The sequence below is a fragment of the Ursus maritimus genome, unplaced genomic scaffold, assembly GCF_017311325.1.
Source record: "Ursus maritimus isolate PB19 unplaced genomic scaffold, ASM1731132v1 scaffold_5, whole genome shotgun sequence".
Classification (NCBI taxonomy): domain Eukaryota; kingdom Metazoa; phylum Chordata; class Mammalia; order Carnivora; family Ursidae; genus Ursus; species Ursus maritimus.
Window position 1 is genome coordinate 79,922,683 of NW_024426663.1, and position 13,461 is coordinate 79,936,143.

Here is a 13,461-nt window from a genome sequence, read left to right on the forward strand (position 1 = left end):
GGGAAATTCAAATAAAAACCACACTAAGATACCAGCTTACACCAGTTAGAATGGCAAAAATTAACAAGGCAGGAAACAGCAATTGCTGGAGAGGCTGTGGAGAAAGGGGATCCCTCCTAGATTGTTGGTGGGAATGCAGGTTGGTGCAGCCACTCTGGAAAACAGTGTGGAGGTCCCTTAAAAAGTTAAAAATTAAGCTACCCTATGACCCAGCCATTGCACTACCGGGTATTTACCCCAAAGATACAGACATAGTGAAGAGAAGGGCCCTGTGCACCCTAATGTTCATAGCAGCTCTGTCCACAATAGCTAAATCATGGAAGGAGCTGAGATGCCCTTCAACAGATGACTGGATTAAGAAGTTGTGGTCCATATATACAATGGAATATTATTCAGCTATCAAAAAGAACGATTTCTCAACATTTGCTGCAACACGGACGGGACTGGAGGAGATAATGCTAAGTGAAATAAGTCAAGCAGAGAAAGACAATTATCATATGGTTTCTCTCATCTATGGAATATAAGAACTAGGAAGATCAGTAGGAGAAGAAAGGGATAAAGAAAGGGGGGGTAATCAGAAGGGGGAATGAAGCATGAGAGACTATGGACTCTGAGAAACAAACTGAGGGCTTCAGAGGGGAAGGAGTTGGGGGAATGGGATAGGCTGGTGATGGGTGGTAGGGAAGGCATGTATTGCATGGTGTACTGGGTGTTATACGCAACTAATGAATCATAGAACTTTACATCAAAAACTAGGGATGTACTGTATGGTGACTAACATAATAAAATAAAAAATATTTTTAAAAAGAGACAAAACAAATAAGCAACGTGAAAAAAAGAGACAAAGAAAGGAAAACCAAGAAACAGACATTTAAATATACAGAACAAAATAATGAAGACTAGATTAAGAAGATGTGGTCCATATATACAATGGAATTTTACTAAGCCATTGTAAATGGGGGGATGGGTTAAATAAGAGATGGGAATTAAGGAGTGTCCTTTTTGTGATGAGCACTGGGTGTTAATGGATCTGATGAATCACTATATTGTACACCTGAAACTAATATTACACTTCATGTTCCTTAATTGGAATTTAAATAAAAAGTTGAAGAAAAAGAATTTATGGATTTATAACAAAATGTCAGGAACACCAAAGATGCACTGCATATGCATTTATTTAAAAATTAATTTTTCAGAACCCACTATATGCATAGCCATTTTTACTAACATATCAGTAGAAAGACCAGCGCTGTGTATGACATAACCATCACACAAGGAGTTATTCTCTCCACCAAGCAGAAAATTCCAGATTACTGTCCTTCATTTTTCCCAAAATAATCATATGAAGGAAGGATTCTTTAGAGTTCATTGCTCTCACTGTCCAATAATAGTCACTATATTTGTGGCTTGTTGAAGAGTGTATTATGGAAATGTCTGTGATACCCTTGAGAGCAGTGGGTCAGAATGCTGAAAGGAAGACCTAAGTCATCTTTCCAGGCACCAGTGCCATGCCAACACTCAGAATAATTCAGGAGCTGGCTGCCTCACTTTTCCCATTTTCATTTCGGACATCCGGAGGTAGATAGGCTTGCCCAGGGTCCTCAGAGTCTTTGAAAATCTCCTTTTTTAAGAAGAACTTTCGCATCACTCGCCACAGTCTCAAGGAAATAATTTTGCAAACTGTAAATCTTGGCAAAGTAAAGACCAGCAGCAAGGGGTCCTCCACTAACAGAGCAGAATTTTTCCACATATCTCAACAGTTTTTCACCTAAGGACTCATCATCCTTCTCAATTGATAGCAAATGGGGACACTTAAGGTTTCCTTTGAGTTTCTCCACTGACACATGCAAGTCCTTGGCCATGATTTTCAGGGATGCATCATCCAGCCCAAAGTAAACCCTGTAGAGGGTTAAAGCGTCCTTTAAAGTCTCCACATCATTATCACTGATGTAGCCCATGAAAGGGACAGTGGCCAATGCTCCAGCCTTCATGGCCTCTAGCCAGACCCTCTGTTTAAGGGAATCCCTCTTCCGGTCAATGGTTACCTCAGTAATATTCGGCAGGTGTTGCATAAAGATGTGGCGCTTCTGGGCTGGGAGCTCCCTCAGAAGGGTAGTCTCCAGGCTTGGGAAATCATAGTGAGCCAACTCAAAGCTGGAGACTAAGAAGACCTGAGCATTACTCACATTGGCCTTCTGAAGTCGAGTAACACAGTCATTGCGGATCCTTTGCAGGATTTCATGTTCATTGAATTTGTTGGGTTGACTCCTTTTTTGATTATATAAATCACTGTCTACTTTAGTTCGGACAAAGTAGAAATTCTTCTTCATTTTTTCAATTGCTACAGCCAGTTGTGCATCATTGATTTTGAAGCGTGTAGCAGAGATGATAATAAAGAAGTCATACTCCCTAAATTTCATTTTCTCCAGATAGTCATGAGGCTGAAAGTTAGTGGTCCCTGTGCCAGGCAGGTCCCATAATGTTACATTGGGAAACTTTGGGTGTTTGTATGGTGTTCTCTTAAAGGTTGTCTCTACTGGGCCAGTAGGAGCAGCCCCTTCATCCTCATCCCCCACTCCCCGCAGGGCATTGATGAAGGTGGACTTTCCTGTCCCAGACTCCCCAGTCACAGCAATGTTCAGTGGGGCATTATCAATCTCTCTCAATGCATCACTGATTGCAGAAACTGCACTCGGAAGGTCCCCCTCCTTCAGTCTTGATCGAATTGACTCGATGGTTTCCTGAGAGATGATTTTGCTTTCCACCTTGAAGTCCTTAAAAAACTTGTCAAAGCTGGAGGCCAAATCACCACCCTTTGTATGAGAGACTGTGGAAGAGGAGGACTGACCCATGGCTGGAGCAGTAGAAGGCACTATAGGGAGGAGAGAAGAGAGAAGGAAAAATAGTTAGTATACCAAGGGGTGGATTGGGCTGTGCTGTTGGGTACAGGTATAAGGTCAGTCCTGGGCACAACGTTGTATCCAGCATCCCTTCTCTTTCTGTCCAGACATTGTGTGGACTTCTGATCTGGATGTAAAGTTTGTCCTTGCTCAGTCTCTTCCCTTATCTTGGAAAGCCCTTCTTCTTTAAGATACTCTTCATTCTTGCAGACTGATTTTAAAGACTGATTCTTCTTTCCAAACTTTCCTGCCCACATTTTTCTTTGTTTACCTTGCTTTAGCTTTATTTATTTGTAATGTTATGAAAATAACACTTCTTCATGGTGACAAATCTGAGACAGCACCAGCACTTACCCCCACACCCTTCCCACCTGTGCTGTGGGACCCTCCAGAAATTCCACTTCCGATAACCTTCAACACCACCATGAGACCTTGGTTCTCATACGAGGTAGCTAAATAAGGATGAGTGGCACCTTTCCTTCTCAGGAATGATATTCTATATGTTCATTAGGAGACAGAAAATTTTAATTATTGGCAATGTGTTTTCTTTTATTTAGAAGGTATGTTGGCTCATGAAATAAGGTGTTAAAAGGACTCTCTATTTTTCTGGTAGTAGATACAGCAGGAGGCATGGATTTCCATGTTCTAAAAAGTCATGCTGGACTATCTACCTGGACTTGCTATGAAGCACTCCAGCTATCCTGAGGCCCCACCCATCACTTGCTTCATGTCTGTGCATAAAAGGGAACAGAAACCCTATGGGAGAGACAAGCCACATGGAGGACTGACTGGTATATAAAGTATTATTGATGGAAAAGGTGGTGTGAGCAAAAACTGAAGTAGGACTTGAGTAGAATGTTGTAAGAAGTCAGCCATGATAAGGAGGTTCCTTTGTCACCTTTCCTGATGTCAATCAAACTGAGCTTGTTCTGGAGTCCTGGACCTATTTGAGCATGAAGGATTATAATACCTTGAGAAGTGGGCACCAAGGAAATCATATACTCAGGACTAAATGGGATGTGAAATATTTGTATACTATCTCCTAAGGGAATTCATAGTGCCTGGCTTGAGAAGATTTAATAAACACATGCCTATGTGTCTGGACAACTGGGTCCCTTTAAGGTTTCTGGGCTGAAAATAGCCAGATTCTTGTTGTGGTTCAATGTACCAATCCAGGGAGTAAATGTTTGACTTAGTAGACACATTTAACGTTGGAGGTCATGCATTCCACACACTCCCTGCCTGCATGCACATCAGGAGCACAGCTTGTTCCAATCACACGACACTCCCTATGCCATTGTCCTAATTATTACAGCTTCACTTTCCTTCTTGTTTTTTTTATTCCCTTGTTGTATTGATAATATTCACATTAAACGTGGAGGCAGAATCTGGCTCTGGACTTTTCATCACTAGACCATCTAGTCCCCAGGCCCTCTCCTTTCTCCTACTAAGGTGTCTGGAGTAATCTTCTCATTTGTTGCCTCAGGGTCTGCTGGACAAACCTGACAGAGAACAGAGCTTTTAGATCAGGAAGCAAGTCACTTCAAGTCTCCACTGATGTCTGGGCAGCATGCAGCCTGGAGAGGTGTCCTTTGGCTAAAATGAGGGATCAGACACATCCTCCAAGGGCTTCCTGGTAGCCATAGGCTGCAGCCCAGGAGAGGTTGGCAAAAGATATTTTGGAGGAAATTATTCAGACCAAGTGCACATTATCTGGACTGGCACACATATGAATGGGGCATGCAGACTTTCTCCTTAGAAGAGAAAACTGGGGGGAGGGTGCATAGCTTGTCAAGGGTGAAAGAGGCAGCTATTAAACAACCAGGAATCATGGTGCCAACACCTCTGACTACCCAGCAGGAATATTCCTCACATTCAGAAGAATGGAAATCTTGAGCATGTGGCATGTGCAGGGCCAACCCATTGCTGTGTGGAGAGCAAACACGATCACCCCTTTGGACAACAGGCAGTGCACAAAGCAGAATGAGCAAGCCTGAGTGTGAAGGAGGCATACACAATCAGGGACTCAAGGAGGAGCCAACAAGGTGAGACATCAACCTTATCAGGTGTGGTCTCATGCCTGTGCATTCTCAGGCGATGTGGGGGGGGGGGAAGAGGAGAGTGCGGAAATCTCTGACTGAGACAAGTCCTGAGGAATAGAACATATACAGCAAAAGGAAACCAAATGACAGGGAGGGAAGGGCAAACAGATGGAGACAGCAAAATCCTGTGGGCTGAGCAAATTTCAACCTCAAAAAAGCCATGCCCTATTGTTAAGGTTCCACACCTCACCTGATGTTATATGTGATGTTCTGTTATTTATTATTTTCTGCTGTGACAATGCAGGGGTAGCAGGGTCAGAGCACTTTACGGTATCCCTGGGAGCTTGTATTCCAACCTCTGGTAATGTGTCTTCCTCAGGTGTGGTAGAAATGGGAGGGAATGTGAGAAATCCATGCCAGTAAAACTTAGATGTGCATCTATACATACATTCCTCATCTCATCCTCTCAACAACATGACTCACAGACTTTATAGTTCTATGGAGTGATGTGTTAAGAAGAAAGCCACAGGGACCTAATGGAGCCACTTAAGTTAATGCCCCAAGTCAGTAAAACAAAGCTTAATACCTAACAGTTGTTTCAACCGCCAGGGATGTAATCTTTCAGTAGTCAACATGGCATTTTCCCAGTCAGCACTAAAAACTACACTGACAGATCCCCTTCTCTCCCCTAGGAGGGCAAGCTTGGTGAAAACAATGGATTCTTTTCTACTTTCTCTCTGTACTTAAAAACTTTTCCTTTTTGGTAGCTCGATGGAGCTCCTTTCTTTTTGCTGGGTGGGATACTGTCTGATTCATAAACCATTGAATGAATCAAATTAGGTCTTTAGAATATACTTGGTTGAATTTCATGTCTTAACAGATTTGGTGGCAGTGTCTAGATCCAGCCAAGATCGGGCACTATCAGGGTAGTATGGCCATAGACCAGTGTCTAGATCCAAAGCAAACTGTATTTGGGGACTACAAGAAACACAGGTGTGGTGTCCCAGGAGTCCTTTTGAGTTCATGATCTTTCTCAACATTTCTAAGGGCCATTGGTTAAGTCCATCTTGCTTTGAGCTCTGCTCTTTTTTTGCATTAGAACTCCTGATTGAATTGCCTTTCAAGTCCAGGGTAATGGATCACTCTGTCACTGACACTGAAGACTCTGAAAGAGTACCAGCCCTTAGCCCTAGGTTCAAACCACAAGTCCACATTGGAATCCCATCCCCAGTTCCAGTCCATAGTCTGTATTTACTGCTCTTTGCTGGCTTAGTCTCTTCCCCTCTTCCTGTCTGCAGTCTTCATTTTTGGAACCTTCTGGTTTAGTCCATGATGGACATTGGTGGTGATGTGTAGAAGACACTCTATTGGACAGTCCACAGTAACTTCTAAACCTAGTCCTTGGTTCTGAACTCAGATCTCAAGTTGGGAACTGTTGACTGCAGCTACAGTTCTCCATGTGTGTAATCAGGCTGCAGTCCTCATTCTTGGAGGTCTGCTCGTTCATTCCTTGTCCCAGGCCCTAGTTATCTGGGTACTGCTGGTGTCCATAGTTCCACTAGCTCAGTACTGTTGGTTTCTGTTAATGTGTACATGAGGTTAAGCCTTAGTCTAAAGAAAAATAGTAAATAAATAAATGAATACATAAATAAACAAAAAAACAAATAAATGGGAGCTTTAAAATCCAGAGTTAAGTGCTCTACCCTCCAGCACATTATTTTATATGATTCTGCAAGCTATAAGCATCTACAAGACTCTTTTGTGTCCCTAAAACTTGGCTTGGTAAGTGTCAGGTTGGGGGCCACAAAGTAAGGCCAAACAACGTGAGCCCCTTGTTACTAGAGAGGTTGGACAGAAATCTGGGTTAAACTCCATTTACAGCTAGGGTCCTACCAAACTGCTGCCAGTCCTCAGGGGAATTACAACCTAGAATTACAGTGGCCTTTATGAAGAACATTCCAATTAGACAAGATCACTTAGGAAGTGCACTTAAAAGCAAAACCTTCAAAATTCCAAAAATAGTTTAAAGTGTCACTGCAAAAAAGCTGGTAAAAAAAGAAATGAAGTATATAATAGAAAAGACTATAAGACTAATGTAGGTTTTACTGCTTTCCACTATCCTCCTTTATTTGAATACTCATCTAAGTTATCCTGTATCTGTACTGCCTTGACAGAAACCATCAACAAAAGTCAGCTCTAGAGGTAATTCAAAGTTCACCTATTCTATTGCCAACCCCAAAACTTTCCCTGTGTATCTCAAAGGACTTGTGAGGTATTGGTCTTAGGAAATCCAAATCCTTTCTGGAGGAACTTGCATTCTTTCTCTGCCCCGTAAACTTATACATATTATCATGTCTTTGAAATATAAACACACCCACAATTGCCTGAGACTGAGGGGGAAAAAAGAGAAAGAGGCCTTTCTATAATACAAATTGTACCCAAAATCTGGAAGAGCCTCCTAAAGATTAATTCCAGTGATAAACACAAATCTTAAAAATCCTTTCCACAAAAATTAGGAGCTATAAGGACTTTGTGTGTTTGTGTGTCTATATATATCTGGAGGGTTTTATTGTAAAAGAGCTCTATTTAGTTGGTTTGATGCAGGCACTTGTATGAACTGAGCATTCTAAAACTCTCAGAAAGATGGACACTAACCTAAATGTTGTTCAAGTTCATGTGATCTGGTAAAATATTCAGTATTAAAGCTAATTTAAAACTGTTAGTTTAAGAAAAGTAAACATTATGAGCATTAAAATTATGAACCTTAAAATTGACATTTTTATTCTACCTCTGTTTACTTAAAGTCAAATAAATAAATTGACGTTTTCTCTGTTACAAAAACATTTTAATAAGTTGGGAGAACAATAAAGTGGGATTTATTCATGGGGTACAAGGGTGGTTTAATATTTACAGAATAATCAATGTGATGTATTACATCAATAAGAGAAAAGATAACCACATGTCATTTCAATAGATTCAAAAAATTCTACTTTAATAAAGTAGAACATCCATTTATGATAAAAACCCTAACAAAGTAGATCTAATGGGAACATACTTCAACAGAATAAAAGTCTGATATGAAAAACCCACAGTGAACATCATACTCAACAGAGAAAACTGAGAGCATTTACCATAAGGTCAGGAACAAGACAAGGATGTCCCCTTTCCACACTTGTATTCAACACAGTACTGGAAGTCCTACCAACAGCAATCAGACAACATAAAGACATAAAAGGCATCCAGATTGGTAAGGAAGAAGTAAAACTCTCACTATTTGCAGACAACATGATAGTACATATAGAAAACCCTAAAGAGTCCACCCCAAAAATCTAGAACATGTAAATGAATTGAGTAAATATTCAGGATACAAAATTTATATACAGAAATCTGTTGCATTCCTGTACACTAATAATGAAGCAACAGAAAGATAAATTAAGAAAATAATCCCATTTACAATTGCAACAAAAACAATAAAATATCTAGGAATAAACTTAATCGAAGTGGTGAAAGAGCTGTACGCTGAAAACTATAAAACTTTGACAAAAGAAATTCAAGGCAATGAAAAGAAATGGAAAGACATTCTATATTCATGGGTAGGAAGACCAAATATTGTTAAAATGTCTATACTACCAAAGAAATCTTCAGATAGTGCAAACACTATCATCAAAATAATAACAGCAATTTTCCCAAAACTGGAACAAACAATTTTAAAATTTGTATGGAACCAAAAAAGACCTTGCATAGCCAAAGAAATCTTAAAAAAGAAAAACAAAACAAAACAGCAAAACAGAAAAAATCCTGGAAACATCACAATTCCTGACATCAAGTTATATTAAAAAGCTGTAGTAATCAAAACTGTATGCTTGTTGTGATAAGCACTGGGTTTTGTATGTAAGTGTGTAAATGTTGAATCACTGAACTGTACACCTGAAAATAATATTACACTGTATGTTAACTAACTGGAATTTAAATTAAAAAAGAAAAAAAATAGGATGATATTGGCATAAAAATAGATATGTGGTTCAATGGAACAGAATAGAAAACCCAGGAATGAGCCCACAATTATATGGTCAATTAATCTTTGAGAAAGCAGGAAAGGATGTCCGTTGGAAAAAGACAGTCTCTTCAACAAATGGTGTTGGGGAAACTGGACAGCCACATGCAAAAGAATGAAATTGGACCACTTTCTTACATCATACACAAAAATAAATTCAAAATGGATTAAAGACCAAAATGTAAAACCTGAAACCATAAAAATTCTAGAAGAGAACACAGCCTGTAAAGTCTCTGACATTGGCCATAGCCACACTTTTCTGGATAGGTCTCCTGAAGCAAAGAAAATCAAAGCAAAAATAAGCTATTGGGACTACATGAAAGAAAAGCCTCTGCACAGCAAAGGAAACTATCAACAAAACTAAAAAGCAACCTAAGGAATGGGAGAAGATATTTGCAAATGATATATCTGGTAAAGAATTAGCATACAAGGGGCACCTGGGTGGCTCTGTCGGTTAAACATCAGACTCTTGATTTTGCTTCAGGTCATGATCTTAGGTTCATAAGATCAAGTCCTGCATTGGGCTCCCTCATAGCACAGAGTCAGCTTGAGATTCTCTCCTCCCTCTGCCACTCCCCCTGCTTCCACACATGTTCTCTCTCTAAAAAAATAAATAAAATCTTTTTATAAAAGCCTTTTAAAAAAAGAATTAGTATACAAAATATATGAGGCACTGATACAACTCGACACCTAAAAAACAAATAACCCAATTAAAAAAATGAGCAGAAGACATGAGCAGACATTTTGCCAAAAAAGACATCCAGATGGCCAACACACACATGAAAAGATAAACATCATCATTAATCACCAGGGAAATGCAAATCAAAATTAAAATGAGATACCGTACACATGTCAGAATGGCTAAAATGAACAACCAGGAAACAAGAGGGTGTTGGTGAGGGTGTGGAGATAAAGCACGCTGGTACACAGTTCTGGGAATGCAAACTGGTGCAGCCACTGTGGATAAGAGTATGCAGGGTCTGCAAAAAGTTAAAATAGAACTACCCAACCATCCAGTGATTGGACTTCTGGGTTTTACCCCCAAAATAGAAAACTACTAATTCAAAGGGATACAAGCACCCTTCTGTTTACCGCAGCATTATTTACAATAGTCAAATTAAGGAAGCTGCCAAAGTGTCTGTTGATAGATGAGTGGATAAAGAAGATGTGATATATATTATTCAGCCATAGAAAGAATGAAATCTTGCCATTCATAATGACATGGATGGAGCTTGAGAGTATCATGCTAAGTGAAATAAGTCAGTCAGACATAGACAAATACCACGATTTCAATCGTATGTGGAATTTAAGAAACAAAACTAATGAGCAAAGGGAAAAAAATAGATGGAGAGAGACAAACCAAGAAATAGACTGTTAACTATAGAGAACAAACTGATGGTTACCGAGGGGAGGTGAGTGAGGGATGAATGAAACAGGTGATGGGGATTAAAGAGTACACTTATGATGAGGACTACCGAGTAATGTATAGAACTGTTGAATCATTATATTGCACACTTGAAATTAATATAACACTGTATGTTAACTATACTGGCATTAAAATTAAAAGCCTAATAAAAAATAAAAATATCTTAGGAGAATAATTGACTTTGATGTCTTATGATGTGTGATTACTCCTTTTATGGGTAATCCAAGCATAACTGTTAAGAACAAGAATATTAAATAAATGCGTAAATAAAGTTTCTAAAAATTGTGGGTGAACTTGTAGGGGCTGCTCTATGGTTCACTTCTTAGGCCATGTGACTCTTGATCTTGGGGTTGTAAGTCCAAGCCCCATGTTAGGTGTAGAACTTACTTAAGAAAAACAAAATATTAGGTAAACTTTTAAATAGTTTCCAAAATCTTTCTGCTAAACTGAAATCGTAAAGTTTTGCTGAGTTAGATTAAGTAATGATTTAAGTTAAATTCATTAAATATTTAGATCATTTCCCAATAACATAAAATAATGAAACATTAATTACTAAATTTAGTTTTCTCTAATTTTCGCTTTTTTATTAAACATAAACATAGGTCTGTTGGTAAAGTTTTTTGGAGTCCTTTATTGGAAGGTGTACTATAGAGAAAGCACATTTGTGGAAATTATAAAATGTTTTCCTAAATTTGCCAATCTAAAGAAGGCTGGTGTAACACACAGTTAACTCATGCTTACTATTAGTTCTCACTAGCAATTAAAGTTTCAAAGGGCCAAGAACTCTAATTAATGTATGTGGCTAGAACTAGTAAAAATAAAAAAGGAAATATCTCTGAATGAAAGAGAAGGAAAAAAAATGTATGTGGACTGAAGATGCACTTTTTTTGAGTCAGAAGAAAGTTTTAAAAAGGTTGTGAAAAAGGAATCTTTGGAAAGGAATTTTATGCATGTCGGTACTGACTCACATTGGAATGAGTAAATTTTAATACAAAAGTAAGCTGGCGCGAAATTAGAATTTGGTTTCTTGCCTGTCAAAAGGACAAAGATTTGATGGTTATTTTAAACATTTGATCTACTTTTGGTAACAGGTTGGAATGTTCCCCTTCTATTTAAGTGATCTTCCTAGAAAACAAACATCCTGTGTTTTATGTTCTATCTGCATAGGTATATAAGCGTTCTAGAAATTATGTGAAATTCCTGGAAATTTGACACATCCTAGCGTAATGTTATAACTTCTAATTACTCTGTTACCTTCTGAAATTGCTGTCATCAAAACTGAGGCTCACTCTAAAAGGACTGAACCAGAGTATCAGGAAAATGCCCCAACTGACCCTCATTCAAAAGCAGCCAGCGAAAATACCTATAAAGATTGTGGCACATGTGGATAACATCCATTCTGCTGCTGCAAAAATGCCCCTCGTTGTGAGATTTCTGCCATTCTGATGTCAGGATAACGTGGCAATACTCTGTTTCTGAATCAGGGAAAACATGATGGGTAACCAATGGCTCTAAGTTGAACAAACAGTCAGGGTTTTAGGAAACACAAGACAGCTGCTTGATTCTTCTTGACTCACTAGCAAACACCTTTTTTGTTGTTTTTCATTCCTTCACCCATCAGAGTGCACTTAAGATGATCCAAACTATGGCTAGACAGTGGAAGGGAGACTTCTATAAAATTGTGGGAACAGTTTACCAGCAATGTCTGACTTGTCAGACCCATTATCTTGCAAAAATTATTTTTGCCCCCAGAGGACTCACACCTCCTCCTTTGAGAGACACTTGAACACCCACAGCTGGTCTTTATTCAGTTATCACCTAGCCTGGGTTACCAATGTGTTCTTCTTACTGTGTGTGTGTTTTCCAGTTAGGATGAAGCTTTGCCCTGAGTCAAAGCTGATGCCCTCACAGTGGTAAAGGACCTGTTAATGATTTCTTTCTTTTTCTCTTCCTCTCTTCCTTTAAAAGCATTTACTTTCCTACCGCTCAGAGGAACGCCTTCTTATTTGCTATATAAATGCTGCCTAATTAATGAATCATTTAATAAAGCTAATCACTATTTTAAAATTTATTTATTTGAACTTTGCCATTAATAGAAAATACATGCAATGTCTCCCCAGGGAAAGGTATTTAGGCATGAGATGGGGGGAGGGGGTCTGATGCAGAAGCTCTTGGGGAAAAGCCCCTATCCACTGACAGCCCTGACATTCACATGATCCTTCTGTAGTACACAGGCACAATGTCTGTTCTCCAACTTTCCTCTGAAAATGTCCCAAATAGTTAAATGCTCTAACTGGATTAAACCATGCACCAGCCATCCTGCCCCTCAGACTTCCAAGTCCACAGCACTCAAAATTGAGCATGCAGACTCTCCCAACCTCAGGCCTACAGATCTATAATTCTATTTTTAGACCTGTACTCCATCCAAAATGATTCCTTGCTTACCAGCTCCTGAAGGAAGAGAGACTTTTGGTGTCAGAGTTGAGCTCTGGACATGTCCCCGGGCAGCACAGGAAATGCTGAGCCTGGATGAAGGGCTCCCTGCAACCCACAGCAGGAGCACCTCTCTGCACACACTGGCCTTGCAATGCAAAGATTAAAGAGCGAGCGTGACCCCAAATGTCTACACTGCTTGTCAGGAGCGGGCAGGACTTAAATAATCTCTGCCTCTGCTCCACCCTCACAGGAATCTGGCCAATAGTAAGAAGGAGCCATCACATTACAGAACTCTGCATTTGTAAGAACAGAAAGTGAAATCAGAATTCTGAGGGCTCTTCTTCCCAGAAACACAGCCATTTTCAGGAAGTGAAACTGAAAGGCACCAGGGCCACTGATATGGTGCGGTTTTGGCATCATGAGTGAGAGGAGGGCACAGGATCCCAGGCAGGGGGCTTCTCCGTGACATCTTAGAGTCCACACTAACCAGGATAAGGGATCCAGGCCAGGAAGAATCTAAATCCAGATTCAAGCACACAGGCCTGAGTCCTGGGAAAATGATACTACCCCCCCCCCCCCCCCCCCCCCCCCCCCCCCCCGTTG

General features: G+C 39.8%; 1 protein-coding gene across 1 annotated transcript; it reads right to left on the reverse strand.

Annotated features, from left to right (window-relative positions):
- Window positions 1-1,157: 1,157 nt before the first annotated feature.
- On the reverse strand, window positions 1,158-13,063 carry LOC103656360 (T-cell-specific guanine nucleotide triphosphate-binding protein 2-like). Its single transcript, XM_008683738.2, has 2 exons — window positions 12,868-13,063; window positions 1,158-2,872 (listed from the first exon to the last, which is right to left on the reverse strand). The coding sequence occupies exon 2, from the start codon at window positions 2,850-2,852 to the stop codon at window positions 1,602-1,604; it is 1,251 nt and encodes a 416-aa protein (XP_008681960.2). The 5' UTR covers window positions 2,853-2,872; window positions 12,868-13,063; the 3' UTR covers window positions 1,158-1,601.
- Window positions 13,064-13,461: the final 398 nt, after the last annotated feature.

What these genes read in the sequence shown, in the direction of transcription:
- LOC103656360 (XM_008683738.2), bottom strand. Translation starts at nt 2,852, where the DNA reads ATGGGTCAGTCCTCCTCTTCCACAGTCTCTCATACAAAGGGTGGTGAT.